Consider the following 18,332-nt stretch of genomic DNA (forward strand, 5'->3'; position numbering starts at 1 on the left):
GTTGTCACGTCTTGAGTACTGCTCAGTACTCACTTTCCCCTTCAGAGCAAGAGAAATTGAGGGAATACAGAGAACATATATGGCATGCATAGACGCAATAAAGCACCTAAATTATTGGGATCGTCTCAAAGCTCTCCAAATGTACTCACTAGAAAGGAGACGAGAGAGATACCAAATAATATACACATGGAAAATACTGGAGGGCCAGGTCCCAAATCTACACAGTAAAATAACAACATACTAGAGTGAACGATATGGAAGAAAATGCAGAATAGAACCAGTGAAGAGCAGATGTGCCATAGGCACAATCAAAGAACACTGTATAAACATCAGAAGTCCGCGGTTGTTCAACGTCCTCCCAGCGACTAAGAAATATTGCCAGAACAACTGTGGACATCTTCAAGAGAAAACTAGACTTTTCTAAAAAACATGCCAGACCAACCAGGCTGTGGTGGGTATGTGAGCCTGCGGGCCACTCCAAGCAACAGCCTGGTGGACCAAACTCTCACAAGTAAAGCTTGGCCTCAGGCCAGGCTTGAACTCCCAGAACCCCATCAAGCAAGTATCAATGATGATACTATTTATGACACTAGTACTCTCTAGGGTGGAATATAGTTGCACAATAATTGCTCCATTTAAAGATGGAGAAATTGTTGACCTGGATTACATGCAAAGTTCTTTCAGTGTCCGAATCCACTTGATAAAATATCTAAATTACTGAGATCACTTAAAAATGTTAAATCCTCTTAGAGCTCAGGCAAGGAATACATAATAATTTACACTTCGAAAGTGTTAAGAGGGACTGGTTCCAAATCTGCATATGGAAATAACTCCACATGAGACTACTTTGAGGTTACCTTAACACTTTTGCTCGGGGATGACGCAGCATTGCGTCATCCGTTTACTGGCGGTAATGCCGGGGATGACGCAGCATTGCGTCATCCACTTTAAAAATTCGCCAAAAATCAGGTTTTTATCTGATTTTTTTGGGACTGGTTTTAAAATGCGCGTCGATGTCTTCCCATTTTCTTTGTTGCGCCTAGTGGCCCGCAGGCGGCGCAGCACACGCCGTCGGCCCATTGTTTTCGCTCCACTGTTGTGACCGGTGTCGCCTCCCCTCGCGTCTCAAACGTGTGAACATTTCGGCTATTTTCCGTGGCTATATTTCTTACTGCGGCTTCAGAAACTATCTACGCTTACTCCACGATGGATAGTGATCATGAACAAGGCCCTTCCAAGAAGAAAATTGCGAAAGAAAGGCGTGAAAAGCAGAAGCTGAGTAGTGTACAGGAGAAGTACAAGCATGTGAGACTAACTCCCACCATCCACTCCACCTATACAAAACATGGGTTGACCCTGCAGGAAACGTTTTCCAGGAGCAGGTGGAGTGGATAAAACAAATGTTCAACCCATGTCATGTTCAACACACAACACTGAGGTGGTAAGTGCAAATTTTTTTATTATTTATTTTTTTTTTTTTCATACTTTCCCATATTGTACAGGCAATGTTGTTCTTCAATTGGCCCTTATATGCACATATCCATCTGAAGAATTCTATTAGGAACATTTTCATACCTAAATGAGCGCTGTAACACGAAAATTGAGATTACCACCAGGAAATAATACTAAACATATGTGGGTGGGAATTGGGAGTGTAGCGGGAAGGCGTCTGAGCGCTCACTCACGGCTAACGCATGGCCCGTCTTCAACTCGTCGGCGGTTGGAGCGTGACCAGGTTTTTTATTTTATATGCTAATATTCCTCTAGAGAATTCTATTACGAACCCATTGAGACCAAAATGAAAGACCTAGGACGAAAATTGAGGTGACCAGAGTAAAAATAGTGAAAACATTTTATCGCGTTTGCTCGCTCCCGGGTAACTCGTTCGCACTTTCTCTGCTTGCTGCGGGTAATTAGCCGGGCTTTTGGAGTTTATATGCATTTAGTGCTGTAGAGAATTTTATTGCGAACACAATGATACCAAATTTAATCTCGTAGAACGAAAACTGAGATGACAAAGTTGAAGAGAGTATACACTTTTCGGAATTGACGCGCGCTTCCGTGACACGCTGGGGCCCATATCGCCCTGTCGAGGGGTGGCGCGCGGGGTGCGCGAAAGTGTTAAGGTGTTTCCAGGGCTTAGCGTCCCCACTGTCCGGTCGTCGACCAGGCCTCCTGGTTGCTGGACTGGTCAACCAGGCTGTTGGATGCGGCTGCTCGCAGCCTGACGTACGAATCACAGCCTGGTTGATCAGGTATCCTTTGGAGGTGCTTACCCAGTTATCTCTTGAACACTGAGAGGGGGTCGGTCAGTTATGCCCCTTATGTGTAGTGGAAGCGTGTTGAACAGTCTCGGGCCTCTGATGTTGATACAGTTCTCTCTCCTGTTGCACCTCTGCTTTTCAATGGGGGTATTCTGCACATCCTGCCATGCCTTCTGGTCTCACGTGATGTTACTGCTGTGTGCAGGTTTGGGACCAGCCCCTCTACTATTTTCCACGTGTAAAGTATTATGTACTGTATTTCTCCCACCTGCACTCAAGGGAATAGATTTAGGTTCTTTAGTTGGTCCCAGTAGTTTAGATGTTTTACTGAGTGGATTCTACCAGTATAGGATTTCTGTACGCTCTCCAGGTCAGCAATTTCTCCCGCTTTGAAAGGGCCTGTCATTGTGCAGTAGTACTCCACTCTAGAGAGCACTAGCGTTTTGAAAAGTATCATCATCGGTATAACATCTCTAGTGTGAAAAGTTCTTGTTATCCAACCTGTCATTTTTCTTGCAGTTGTGACGGCTACTTTATTGTGTTCTTGAACGGTAAGGTCTTCCGACATGAGTACACCCAAATCCTTTACATTGCCTTTTCGTTCTATGTTATGATTTGACTGAGTTTTGTACGTGGTTTCCGTTTTTATATTTTCATTTTTTCCGTAGTGCATGAGCTGGAACTTATCTTTGTTAAACACCATATTATTTTCTGTAGCCCATAGAAAGACCTGATCTACATCTGATTGGAGGTTTGCCGTGTCCTCTATATTGCCTACTCTCATGAAAATCCTAGTGTCAACTGCAAAGGATGATACAGTGCTATAGATTGTGTCCTTGTCTATGTCCGATATGAGGATGAGAAAAAGTACTGGAGCAAGCACAGTACCCTGGGGTACTGAGCTCTTCACGGTTGATGGATCGGATTTTATTTTATCGACTATTACACATTGGGTTCTGTTAATCAGTTAATTGTAGATCCATCTGCCTATTTTTTCGGTAATTCCTTTGGAATGCATTTTATGTGCAATAACACCATGGTCACATTTACCAAAGGCTTTTGCGAAATCTGTGCAAATTACATCAGCGTTTTGTCTGTCTTCCATGGCATCTAGTGCCATGTGTGCTTCCTCAGTAACTCGCTCATTTCTTTGTTGTCATCAGTGAAAGTTCCATCTCCCTTTTGCAGGGGCCCAATACTAGATGTGGTTTTTGGGCTTGATTTTGCATAGGAGAAAAAATATTTCGGATTTCCTTCTATTTCAATGATGGCCTTTTGCTCTCTCTGCCTCTCCTGGGTTTTGTATGATTCTTATAGCTTGAGTTCAATTGTTTCTTTACCTAACCACCTTCGCTATTCTTGAGATAGGGTGCGACTCGCAAGTTGTTTCGCGATTCGTTTTCTTCGCCTATAGAGGGAACGATGTTCCCGTTCCAATCTGCATCTCTTCCTCTTATTTCTTAGGGGTATGCGGTTTGAGCAGATTTCTAGTGCTACCGAGCTTATTTTTTCCAGGCACTGGTTCAGGTTTACATTTTCTAGCTGTTCTTCCCAGTTTATTTCTGTGAAGTCCTGGTTTATTTGCTCCCAGTTTATCTGTTTATTATTAAAGTTGAATTTGCTGAAATCTCCTCCACCAGGAATCGTGACTGGTTTTGAAGGTCAATTCCCCATGCTTGTCAGAACTTCAATTAATTGTGATCTGAGTAATAGGTATTTGTAATCATTAGGTTCCTGATCAATTCATCATTATTGGTGAAAATGAGGTTCAGTGTGTTCTCCTTCCTAGTTGGTTCTACTATTTACTGATTTAAGGCAAACCTGTCACACATCCATAGCAGGTCATTTGCATGTGCCTGTTCATTTAGGCTACTTCCTGGTATTCTTTTTGATATTACTGTATTAGCCAGGTGCTTCCATTTCAGGTGCCGTAGGCTTGCCAAGAGACAATTCTGTCAACTTCAAGGGCTCGACTGTTCAACACACACCCTCTAAATATAAGCAGCATAACTGGCCACACTCTTATGGTTTTCAAAAGCGAACTCGATAAACACCTTCAAAGGATATCTGATCAACGGGACTGTAACTCATATATCAGAATGCGAGCAGCTGAGTCTAACAGTCTGGTTGACCAAACTATCAACTAGGAGGCTTGGTCAGATACTGGGCCATGGGGATGTTGAACCTCAGAATCATTACAAGGAAACCACAAGGTAGATGAGGAGTCATCCAGAACACCCGATGAGAATTCGTACCGACCATATTGTGTTCTTGTGAGAGTGGGAGCTGACTGGATTTCACTGGATTTTCTTCCAACATACTGTAACATTATCTATGAATTGAAGCCATGCTGTATAATTATAGTAGCATGTATACATCAGACAAGAGCAAGAAGAACTTTCTTACCATTGATAGATAATAAGGCTGGATTATTAGAAAGACGAGACTGTGGCTATGGAGGAAAGGGCTGTTTGACAAAGACAGCAAAGAAGTAGATCTTATAGTTTGTGAACAAAAACACTGACACCTTCTAAGCTTAAGGATTTGGATGATGCCATTTACAAATGATTTATGCCGAACTATTGGTACATCTTGTTGGCACACATACTCACATATGTGAGTATGGTATACTCACCTATACTAGGTGAGTACATAGTATGTAGCTGAAAGAATGCCATTAAAATGGTATTGAGGGCTTCAAGGTCAATTCAGGGTGACTGCAGTTCAACAGATATAAAAAAAAATTCTAATGGCTATTTGCTGTCTCTTGGTTATCAAGACCAGCCTCTTCTACAAAAAGGTAAGTGAACAAATTAATCTGTTGTATTTTTTGCATGCATGTATACATATTTATATGCACATAAATCCTTTGTATATTACTGTATGTCTGTATGTCTGGATATACTATAATATGTACAGTATTATATAATTTACTATTATTATTATTAATTATTCAGATACCTGAATTGGGTTGAGAACCACATGATCCGAATTTTAGAGGTTGCAATGTATAGTAATTGAGAATTGCATTTTTCATACAGGTGAAGAAAACAAATCCTAAAACAGATTGAACACCACCCTTTCACTAGAATGACAAGGAAGGCTATGCAGGGAATTAGAAACGATTGAGCTCAAGCTGCAAGTCATATAAAATCGAGGAGAGGCAATAAAGATAAACAGAAGAGGAGGAACCCAAAATACAGTACTTTTTCTCCTATGCAAAATCTAGCCTGAAACTAGTACTAGGCCAGTATGCAGATGGGCCTAGTCTGCATACGGGCCTAATTACATTAGGCCCGTATGTAAATGTGATGGAACTTTCACAGCTGACAACAAAGAAATTAATAAAATAATGAAGATACAGTATGATTCTGTTTTAATTGAACCATTGAACACACTGAAGATCAGTAATCCAAATAAATTCTTCATGTGATAACAAATCATATACTGTATCAGATGTCACCACCACAAATTAAATACCAGCACAAGGAGGAAGATAAATTTGTTTGTATATAAAATACTCTCCTTTTATGCTCAGGGAAATAAGCAGTGTTATATATAAGATATAATGATCCACAAGCAGTCAGCATAGCAGTGCTTAAAAGTACTTAGCCCTGTAAATGATAAATTAAAAAGTGTATTTTAAAACCATAGTTTGTAAGTACTGTACAGGTACTTAATATTCACACCGTGTTTCTAACCTAATGACAGCCTATGGAACCGATAGAAAATGACAACACAACCTAACCCACTACAGTAGATGACAAGCACCACACAAACATACTAAAGTCTTTTATTCCAGAAATACCTCCACTGGAAAATGAGGAAAATTACAGTACAGTACATCTTTGCATTTACATTTTACCTTTACCTTTGTGAAAGGTAGAGGTAAAATAGCAATTAACAGTTATTAATGTGTTAAGGAATAGTTTATGCATGTATGCATTACCTGTTAATATACTGGAGTAAAAAATGTTTTCCTTCTCAGTGATACTAATTTTTACTCTTCTAAACCAAATTTTTCCTTTAGTACTGCAAAACTTTTAACAATCAGATATTCCCAAGGCATATTGCACACTACACAATTAAAAAAATGTTTCAAAATTACCTCAGAAGTGCATAAACAATGTTACTAATAATAACAATTGCCAGAAACAGTCATTTTGTCAAACAATCCTGCTCTCAGTACTCATCATATTAATGAAAACAGACAAAATTGTTCTAACATACTGAGCCAAACTGATACTATTGTTTAACTATATTGAAGGGGAAAAGTTATCACAGTTAAAGTATAAAAACTTTGGGAAGTCGGTTTAAATCATTTATAAAATATTTAATTCTGTCAACTTATTACTGTAAATTGACTATTAAAAGACTTCAGTCACTACATATAAAATCTTAGTTATAGCCCATGTAGCCTAGGCATAACTCATCTTGTTTCATATTTGATACGATTTGATTTAGTGACTGTATAAAAAGGAAGTGAATATTAATAATTACATCATGAAACAAGCTACCCACTTTCCAGTAGCAAAACACTAGTCTGGCAGTACACACTGGGTACATGACCCAAAGAACTTTGGGAAAATTCCAACATGACCTAACACTATCTACTATTTTTATTGTTTAGATAAGGTAATGGGCATAAATGTTAAGAAATCAGTCATGTTGGTATTCAATGTTTCCTTGTACCAATCACATCCAACATCTACTGCTAACCATTACACAACTGGAAAGTGGTTAATTATATATCCAAGAATAACTAATTAGCCTTTATTTTTTTACACAAAAATTTATCAAAGTTAATGATAATAAAAGCAAAGTTTAGCAAAAACTTCACCAAAATGTTTATGCCTGCCATAATATACAGCGTAGGAAAGCCTTATACTTTCTCAAGCTAAATGTTTAATTCTTACGAAAAAGTATCGTGTTTTAAAAGTCTGTACTACCTGTGTAAATAGGTAGTAGGATCCATCATTATTGCACAGTTGCTCAGAATTGCTGTATACGCTCATATCCTCACGTTTCGAACCTCACCTAAAAACACCACGCAAGAGAAAAAGAGAAAAAGACTAAAATTGCCAAACAAATTACGGTTGATCAAATTTGCTTACTGCACAGAATAGCTGTATGAACACCCACTGGGGTACATAATTGAAAAAAACTACTTCTGCAGTTACATACTTATGGAGATACAGTAATGCTATTTGCATATATGATGTCTGAAGCCAGTTTCAGAGAATTCAGTTTAAATTTCACATAAAATAAACTACAGCATTTCAGTGTTTCATAGGTTTAATTTTTTAAAACCAGCCCATGAGATTTTACAGAAAAGATTCTAAATTTATTATTTGCATCACTACTGTATTGAAATTATGACAGTAACTTAAAGAGTAGACCAGTGTCTACAACTATATTCATGATGTATGAATACACTGTACAATATTGTACTGTATTAAGCAACCAATATTGGGTCCAGTTTAAAAAAAATTTATTTTTACTGGCAAGATTAACTCAAGGCTTCTGAAATTATTTAAATGCGTAAAGTACAGCACAGTATTTGCACATAAGAAATGGAGGAATAGAAAGTGTAACCTAGGATTATGTAAAACTAGGTGCAACAGAAAAGGCTCAAGAGAGAGGTATACTGTACTGTACTGGACATACAGTATGAGGAACTATTATATAATGGATTAACAAATTCAATGGTAAGAATGATGCAGAGATATGGAAAGAATTAGAGATACTATAGCACAAATTAGATTGCAAAACACTTCTGAAGTCCAAAAAAGTATGACAAAATATATTTTATCCTCAATGTAAATCATGCCAGTAACGAAACATTAAATTGTACGTAGTGTCTAAGGCATAAGCCTATACGAGGTATGTAACGTCACTGATTGTAGATCAGTGGAACAAAAAAACACACTACAGGGTATAAATAGTACAGCATCTACGTTATTAGATAAAACCACAGTACAGTACCTAAAAAATGTCAGAGAAATCTTTAGAGAAATATAACAGATACTGTATTGTATATATACGGATTCTGGAGAAAATATTTATGACCAACATTTCTGACGTAGGTGCAAGTTAATGAGAATCATATGGAAATTTTTTTTTATCATCAAAATACAAGTAGTGTACTGTACCTTACATTACCGTAAAGATATTTAAAATAATCCCCCCCCCCAAAGTTTCGAGTGGCAGACTGGTAGACATCAAGGAAGAGTAATATTGTACTAGGAGTAATATGTTGTGTTTGAATAATTGCACAGAAAACAACTTTTCACTAAAATTCTGAGAAATCCATAAATGATGGGAAAATGAATTTCTGTAAATCATATGAGGAAACCAAAAAATGCAGTAATTGCCATGCTTTAGTCTTCCTACCATGGTACATTGCATATAAAAATCAAATGTTAACACTCGCTAGTTTCCATAATACAGTACAGGGCACTGAACAATAGGGGATCTCGGCTCTTGGTTTTCAGAGTCGGAGAATTGGCCTCCTACACGTGCCTGAATACCATAATGGCATCTAACACCCATCATGCATGCCATAGGCTTTGACTCTTTGAAAACTAACCATAATGCAGCAGATATGAATAAAAGGACAGACAAGTTATGATCCACCAGTCATTAAAAGCTCCTCAACAAGTAGAAGCTGTGGTAACCATCATCTTACAAATAATCAACGAAGCCTCGACTTCAAGGAAAAAAGTCGTAATTCAGCTGTGGAGTACCACCATTTGGACAACTGTATCCAAGCATAAGACCTTACCTTCAAAGGGACACAACTGCTGTGGAGAAAGTTCAACACAGAGCAACAATAATCATATCAGTATGGTTGTTGAATAGGGAACGGTTGAGGGCCCCAGGACCAATGCCACTATGTACTAGTCACAAAAAATCTGATTTCATCAAGACCTTTAAAATACAATACAGTACTGCACTGAACAAATTGGAAGACATTAATCCAGATTATGTCTTTAAAAGGGTCAATGTAACACACAAGGGGCAACAGCTTCAAGCCATAATGTAGGACAGAAAACAGGAGATGCTCTTTTCACCCATAGGGCAATAAACTCATTGAAATGCATATCCCCCAATGTCATAAATGTCAGAACAATAATTCAGTTCAAAATTCAGTTGGAAAAATCCTCATGAATAATGAGGAGTACCTCTGACATGTCTCTGGTTTTCTGTACTCACCAACGCCACTGGAGATGGTGGCATCAGGTTAATTTAAATAAATTATTTTCACGTGTCAGGTTATCCCACCCACCCATCCACATACTCGGTCCCGACCACAAAATGTCTACTGTAGTGGTTTGCATCCTTTGTTGGGCATGACTGTTGCACAATGATAATCCCTTTCAAAGCTGGAGAAATTGCTGACATGGAGAGCGTGCAGTGATCCTTTACTGCTAGAATCCCCTCGGTAAAACATCTAAACTACTGGGACCGACTAAAATGCCTAACTGTACTGTATTCTCTCGAGCGCAGGCGGGAGAGATACATAATAATTTACACATGAAAAATATTGAGATAGGTCCCAAATCTGCACACAGAAATAACATTACACGAGACCAGAAGGCATGGCAGGTAACAACGGGATGTGCAGAATACCCCCATTGAAAAGCAGAGGTGCAATAGGTATTCTGAGTTTTGTACTTAGAATACAAAACTCTAACAACAGAGGCAGGATGCAATAGGACTGTGCAACACGCTTCCACTACACCTAAGGAGCATAACTGGCTGACCCCTCACAGTGTTCAAGAGAGAACTTGATAAGCACCTCCAAATGATACTTTTATCAACCAGGTTGTAATTCACATGTCGGACTGCGAGCAGCCTGCTTTCAACAAACTGGTTGACCAGTCCAGCAACCAGGAGGCCTGGTCGGGGACCGGGCCGTGGGGACATTGAGCCCTGAAATCATCGCTAGGCAATGTAGGCCACATTTTCTAATAATGAAAATACCTCCAAGTGGATTGCAACACACCAGTTGAGAGCCGCTGGTCTAGAGGGTTAAATACATCATAATAGCTTACTAACTAACCAGTTAGTGCACTTCAATCTTCAACATAGTCCAGGACTAAAATTTACTGTCATTATATAATCATGATGAGGCACCATATATTTACTGGTATATATAGTGATTTGCTTGGGTAGCCAGAGAAGGAATATGAAATACAGTATAACAATAATCAAGTCATATTGAGCTTGGTGCTGCTTGCAGAGCTAATTCTGCCTCAGCACTGACTGCATAATCAGGCTGAGAGATAATGCCTCGTAGAGAGGGCCTCGTAGCCTGGTGGATAGCGCGCAGGACTCATAATTCTGTGGCGCGGGTTCGATTCCCGCACGAGGCAGAAACAAATGGGCAAAGTTTCTTTCACCCTGAATGCCCCTGTTACCTAGCAGTAAATAGGTACCTGGGAGTTAGTCAGCTGTCACGGGCTGCTTCCTGGGGGTGGAGGCCTGGTCGAGGACCGGGCCGCGTGGACACTAAAGCCCCGAAATCATCTCAAGATAGATCATGGTAGTTACTGTACGTTCGTAATCCCTGTCATATCACCCACATAATGTCTCGATAGCAGCCCACTTAACTCTTGGGTGTGGGTCTGCCTTCTCCTAATAGGCTTAACTTCTCATTCCGTTATAATCAGTAAGGCAGGAAATAAATTTAGAATACAAAATCACTACAAACCCATTTAAGACACTTTTAAAATGGTCAAAATATTGGCAGATGCAGTCTACCAATGATAAAACTAATATTGTATCCTGAGCTTAGATAATGATAAATTGTCAAATATCACCTGAACAATATTGATATTGCAACATCTGAATAAAAAATTACTTAAGAGTCATGATTAGGATCTCACGTAAAAAAAAAAAATGTACAGAACAAAGCAACGAGGACACTGGAATTTATTACCAAAATGGTTAACAATAAGGTCTCTATATCTCTTCCACTGAAGACCCTGCAGGTAGAACAAAACCCTCCTGTAGTCCCCTTAATTGTACTCTTTTTCCCCTCTCCAATTTATTCTTTGATTTGGCATTCAATTTCAGTTAATGATGTAATCAAACAATAATGCATGGAAAGTTAAAAAAAAAAAAAAAAAAAAAATCACCAATATGAAATCACTACTAAAGAGTATTGATACACCCTGCTCCCATGTCCCATAATATATACTGTACTGTATATTGTAAAACTCAGTGTTCACAAGAAATGAGCCACAAAAAATTAGAAAACCAGCCATCTTGACACCTTAGAATACTAGATTCCGGACACCCATGGGTCAAAATCCAGGAATTAGGTACCGAATGTTATTCAAGTACTGTTGCCTTAATAGTCTGAAATGTAGGGATGTATTATATAAGCCACACCATTGTTATAATGATGAAATTCCCTTACAAATGGGTGATAGATCCAATCACAAGTGTTCAGACATGGATTTACAGCTAAATTCTGGATGCTTCAATTTTTTTTAATATCTTCATGGGTTTTGCAAGACAGCATCCATTATAGTGCCATTTTATAGAAAATCTGCTCTTTCCATTCATACATCAGATTCTGACCTAACTATTTTTAGCTTACCAAGAGCATTAATAGCTGCAAAACACACAGAACAGTACTGTTTTTACCTTAGGACAAATAATAGTATCCTGAACATAGAACCAAGACCAACAGGAGAGGGTTGAACCAGAATTGTGTGGGGATGTCCAGGAGTCAGTAGGCATTTTTCAGTGTTAATGTTTGAGTTACAGTGCATAATAAATAATATTTACTGTATGTCAACATATTTACTGTATCAAGAATAAATTTAATTTAAAAACTAGGAAATTTAAGGACTATAAATAATATTCAATACAACTTTATGGTACCTTTTCATCTCAAAATTGCAGGCCTAGCCAGAGGAACTTGGATGTTTATTTTGTATATTTTCTTTATACTGTATTTCTTTATATAATTCTGCTTGGAACTTTCTTTTGATAATTACTTACTTTATGTAATTTTTTATATTTTTTACCAAGACTCTTCATGCTGGGAAGGACCTAGGGACTAAAAAGGAGTTTTCTATTTCCATTGATGACATAGGTAGATAGGAGATACTGTGCTCTATTCATCCTTATCAATAGGGGCAACATAAATCTCTTTAATAAACAAAAGATAAAGCTTCACTTCATAAACATTCTAGATGCTCATGAAATTGTAGACAAGCATTTATTCACAGTATAGCATAACAAGTCTACTGTATAAATAAAAAGAATGCCAATACTTTAGTTCCTCTCTAGGCATGTAGTCATTATTTTATTATATATCTACATCATTTGTAAAAAACATTGTACAGGTATTACAAATGTAGCACTAATTTATGCAATGTGTCAAGACAACTTTCAGTCACATCTTCATAGTAGCTCAAATTTATTCTCAAGAAACAAAAAGATACAAACAATGTAGAACTGACACACATGTATGGAGTCCACCCCACCACTTTACTACTTAATTAATGCATTCCACTTGTTATGTATTCTGATATGGCTATAACCTACTTGTGAAAATTGTTAGCAGTAAGTAAATTAAAACAATCCAAGTACAGTAATTAGTATATGAAAACAATGAAAACAACTGGAGAGCAACAAGTATGCTAGCAATGTAACACAAGCAATTAGTGCATAAATGTAAATTGATGAGTAACAAACTTTTCTATACAATGTAAGCTGGCAAGAATCAAGGGCACCAACAAAAAACCAAACTAGTGACAAGCATACCAAGGCTGAAACTTAGTAACGAGTGCAATCAGGTCCCAGACTCAAATTCCACAATAAGATAAAAGTATTGGGGAAACTTTTCCTTTCACCTGATGCCTCTGTTCACCTAGTAGTAAATAGGTACCTGGGAGTTAGGAAACTGTTGTGGGGAGGGTCAGTAGATAACCTAGGACCTCAAAAAGCCCAACAGGCTTCCTATAGGCAACCAAGGGGAAACCATAAAGTAAACCAAGTAACTGGCGAATAATTTGAATACTAACACTATATAAATTACTGATAAGTAATACGTGTACTAAACAAAGTAAGGAATGCTATTATCAGGCAAGTCTAAATGTAAACGAGTGAGCAACAACCACCAAAGGTCTACCTATACAATGTAAACAATAACCAAAGGTCTACCTATACAATGTAAACTGGTGAGCAATTACCATAATAAGTCTACCTATACAATGTATACTGGTGAGCAACAACCAAAACCCTATCTATACAATGTAAACAAATTGGTGAGCAACAAGTATACTAAACAGCTGACAAGTAATATTTGTACCAAGAATATATCAAGTATACTGTACCTAGACAATACAAACTTAACAAGCATGTTTATAACATGTAACGAGCATAGGTATACCCATACAAAGTACACTGGTAACAATTGTGCCATGGTTATAGTTTGAAATGTGAGAAACTGGCAAGAAACTATCAAAATACTGTAAACAACTGGTGAGAAACTGCACAAAAGTATTGTAAACAACCAGTGTGAATCTGTACAAAAATACTGTAAATAACTGGCGAGAAACTGTACCAAAATATTGTAAACTGGCGAGAATCTGTACAGAAATATTGTAAACAACTGACGAGAAACTGTACCAAAATATTGTAAGCAACAGGCAAGAAACTGTACCAAAATATTGTAAACAACTGGCAGGAAACTGTACCAAAATATTGTAAACAACTGGTAAGAAACTATACCAAAATATTGTAAACTGGTGTGAAACTGCAGACGAAACTGTACCAAAATATTGTAAACAACTGGCAAGAAACTGTACCAAAATATTGTAAGCAACAGGCAAGAAACTGTACCAAAATATTGTAAACAACTGGCAAGAAACTGTACCAAAATATTGTAAACTGGTGTGAAACTGCACCAAAATATTGTAAACTAGTGAGAAACTGTACTCAAACAATGTAAACAATTGATGAGAACCAAAACATTGTACACATTGTAAACAAATGATAAAACCAAAACATTATCAACCACACATGAGAAACTGAACCAAAATATTGTAAACAATTGGTAACCAAAACATTGTAAACCACTGGTGCACACTGGTGAAAACCAAATGTAGTCTATCCAATGTAAACAATGAGTATCAATTACCAGCATATACACAAATTGTCCCATTTACAACACCCTTGAATACATTAATATAGATCAGACCAAGTTATGATTGGCCAGGTAAGGAATTACATTATGTTACACTATGCTGGGTTGTGTGCCTATTTTAGGCTTAAGTGTAATGTAAACAGCCTTTAGCCAATGGCCAATATTTATTTTGGGTTTTCAGCCAAGCAAAATAATCTAGAGAATTTAAAGCAATCTGGTGGCCTCTTGTGAGTAAACAAAGTGGATTCAATTGATTAGGTACAACAATCAACATTCTTGATACATATAACTGACCAACATTGCCAAACTTGAGGAGTTACTAGGCCTATTATGCAACAACTATCAGAGCAGAATTCTGCAATTTGTGATGATGAAGGCATGCAGTGAGTGGTGACAGCTGCCACTGACAGCTCAACACTGCCCCATCCAGGTACACTGTCACACCTAAGTGTACACCAATAGTGACCTTGTGTTGTGCTCATCACATCCAGGTACACTGTCACACCTAAGTGTACACCAATAGTGACCTTGTGTTGTGCTCATCACATGTCAAATGCAACACTTGCAAAAAACTAGGCCTATCTGCTGCCCATGGGCCAAGGAGTTGTTAAGAGGAAAGGAGGGTGTGGGGGAGGGATACATAGGGTTGTTTAGGGTGGCAGGGTGCAGAGGGCGACTCACCCCAGGTTGTCCAGCCCTCATCCCTGCAGGCAGGACCTGTGCCTGGTTGAGGATCATCCTGGGGGCGATGGTGGCGCCCTGGGCCGTCTTCATGGCCTGGCCGGGACGCATGCTGATGATCTGCTGTATGCCCTGGGTCATGGGCACGGTGCCTGGGGTGCCGGCGGAGGGCACGGCAGTCACTGTGCCAGGCTTGGACATGATGACTGCCGTCTGGCCCACTGGACCCGCCGCTGTCACCACTTTGCTCAGTCCCTTCAGCGCCAGCTGGGCCTGCAGGCTAACTTGGGGGGCTGCTCCTGTGCCCGCCCCTGTCACGCCCCCGTTCACCACCTGCGTGCCCTGGGCGCCTGTCATGGGCGTCGGGGCCACCCCATACACCGGCTTGAGGGCTGCGGCGGCGCCCTTGGTGATGTGGGAGAGCTGAGCACCCCCCTGGAGGGCGGCGCCACCACCCGCGTTCCCGTGCACCACGCCCGCGCCTCCTGCAGTCTCCACCACCTGCACCACCCCCTGCCCAGCGCCCACGCCAGACACTACCTTCCCCGCAAACACTGCACCACTGCTCACCGCCGGGCCTCTGACCCCTATTTTACTGCAGTTAGTTCTGCCTTCCCCTACTACTGTGGCGTTGCTGGTTATCCCTCCATTAACACTAGCATTAGCAGGTTGATTTGCTGCGGTTTTCGATGCTGCAGCTAACTGGGTCTCGAGAGACCCTACAATGGTAGTGCCAGCACTCGAGTCTACGTCTGTACACAACACCTCGTCCAGGCTCTTACTGGTCGCCATCTTAGTGGTCCCAGCTTCATGCTAACACTGACCTGCGCATGCGCGGGCGGCGGTGACGTCACACTCCCGGCATGCCTCGCGACGTTCAAACTGTGACAAGTGACGCTCGCCTCGCCCTCGCCGGCCGCCACGCCTCGCCACACGCTCACACACCACCATTATATACCACCTACATGCGCAAACACACAACCAACCAACACTCTTATTTAAAACCATCGTCCTCCATTTACACATTTAAATGTTAGACACCGGGGTGGTAACGTGTTAACGACCTAAATAAATATCACAAATAAATATCCGACATGACACCTGTATATGCAATATCAACAACTCGCAAGTGTTGCTTTGACATGATGGAGTTGCTAATCCAGCAGTGGCGACGCTCGCACCTCCGCCGCCGCCAACACTGGCACCTCACACCGCTATCCGCCCTCCCGGAGAACACTACTCCACCATTTCTGTCACATCAACATATACGCTTCTAGCAAAACGCTGCCAATAATGTTTTGTAATACTTAGATCTGTCTCGTGACCCCATCAGATCTGGACCTTTGATCCTGCACAATCTGGATCTCCGCTGTCTTTGACCTCCATCAAGTATTTGGCCTCCATCAAGTCTTTAACCTCCGTTGAGTCCATCTTCATCAAGTTCTTGGCTTTCATCGAGCCCTGGATCTCCAATAAGTCCTTGACTTCACTCGATTCTTTGACCTCCATCAAGTCCTGGATTTTCGTCAAGTCATTGACCTCTGGTAATTCCTGGATCTCTGTCCAGTTCTTGACCTCCATCAAGTCAGATTTTTTGCCTCCCCCACCTTCCCCTTCGTAATGGGCTTTATATATATACAAAATAAGATTAGATAATGTTTATTCAGGTAAAATTACATTCAAAATAAGTTACGAACATAATGTTGAATTTCTAGATAGAGCTAGTGTATACATTATTAGTGGGCCAAAGCCACTAATACGCACAACATTATCAGGGATGATTTATTACCAAACACCTTGCCAAGCACCCCGTGTGCCCGCACCGCCCCACAATCACAGCCTACAACACAAAACATTGTTTTCCTCATGGCCGCTGTATCTTTAATTACATATTAGTGTATTTAGACTATTTACCCTCGTGTTTACATGGATTTTAATGCATGAATCTATTGAAATTAATTTTCAAATTTTTATTCAATAGAATATGTGTATAAAGACAGGAGTAATGCACAATTGTGGGGACAGGAGTTACACACAATGAAGTCACTATTACGTGAAATGTTTGGGCCATTCAGAGCATATAGCTGTATCCCGTATAATCCTTAACACTAAATGTTAACTGTGTCAGCAGTTAACATACCATACCAGTTAATCCCATACTCACAAACCTTACGTTACAATGTAATTGAAAGTAAAAAATCAGAATATAGAGATAATTATATTACAAATGTTAAAAAAATGTGTATTTCAATCAAAATTATGTACTATCAGAAATCTTAGCCAAATATCATGTATATCAGTGCTTGCCCATGGCCAAACTTTTCGCCGCCGCCCACTGCATCGATGGATGTGGGGTGCATGACAAGTAACATTAAACTACATTAAAGTAATTTACCACACATAAACTGCTCAGCCTAAAGATTATTGTAGACTGCGCTTTAAATGATATCATCAATCATCATCTCAAGAAGATATGCTCTTGAGAGAGAGTTGTTGTTGATTTAGAGGCAACGATGATCAAGGGTCCTCCTAAGAAAGTAGGCAGCACTTCAGGCATATTTTGTTGTTGACTTGTTTTAGGCCGGTGTTACGACCCTGGGTTCTTCAGTGGAAACCAGAGGTCAAAATTGAGTTATTAAACTTTCCTATAGTATAGTTGAACGCATCACGAGCTGAAATTGTTTGTATCTTCCCTGCCAGACGTAAGACTATTCTTGTTTCTCAAAGAGCATTTAAAGACTGAGCTGGGGGTTGATTATTAAATAATAACATAGGCACCAACTATGTTTACTAATACTTTAATCATTTGTAAAGTAACAATATGTTGCATAGGGGAAGATTTTTAATGTGCTTAGCTGCACGATCAATTAGGCTCCTTCCGGCACCACCACATGCGGGAGGCCTAAGCTGGTCGCTGGTTCTGGCTGGCGTTCGTGGGGACGAGACCTACTCTGTGGCTGCACCCCTACTCTCCTCCCTTCTCCTCTTACTTATTTCCATTACCTTAAGTTCCTGTACCATTAAGTTAAGTACGGTGTTCTAAGTGTGCCTACTCTGGTAGTAACGATTGGTGAGACCTGGGGGTAGTATTTGCCAGTGTTTTGGGTACCCCTAAGTGTTGTGTTTTGTATTAGGGTACCACGTGGTCTCACTACCGTAAGCTGCATCCAGCTTCAGTGCTTATCCAGTAGTACTTTACCCTAGCATGTTCTCAGTGT

General features: G+C 39.7%; 1 protein-coding gene across 3 annotated transcripts in view; it reads right to left on the bottom strand.

Annotated features, from left to right (window-relative positions):
• The window catches only part of LOC123769433 (transcription initiation factor TFIID subunit 4), a 241,093-nt gene extending 225,151 nt beyond the window's left edge, over positions 1-15,942 (bottom strand). Inside the window, exon 1 of one of the 3 annotated variants that reach the window (XM_069308836.1) lies at positions 15,115-15,942. In XM_069308836.1, the coding sequence (XP_069164937.1) occupies positions 15,115-15,906 (792 nt within the window). In that variant the 5' untranslated portion in view covers positions 15,907-15,942. The remainder of the gene's footprint in view (positions 1-15,114) is intronic. The other 2 variants (XM_069308835.1, XM_069308834.1) reach the window with 2 other exon arrangements.
• Between the last annotated feature and the right edge of the window lie 2,390 nt (positions 15,943-18,332).

This window comes from Procambarus clarkii, chromosome 63 (genome assembly GCF_040958095.1).
Source record: "Procambarus clarkii isolate CNS0578487 chromosome 63, FALCON_Pclarkii_2.0, whole genome shotgun sequence".
In the NCBI taxonomy this organism is placed as follows: Eukaryota; Metazoa; Arthropoda; class Malacostraca; order Decapoda; family Cambaridae; genus Procambarus; species Procambarus clarkii.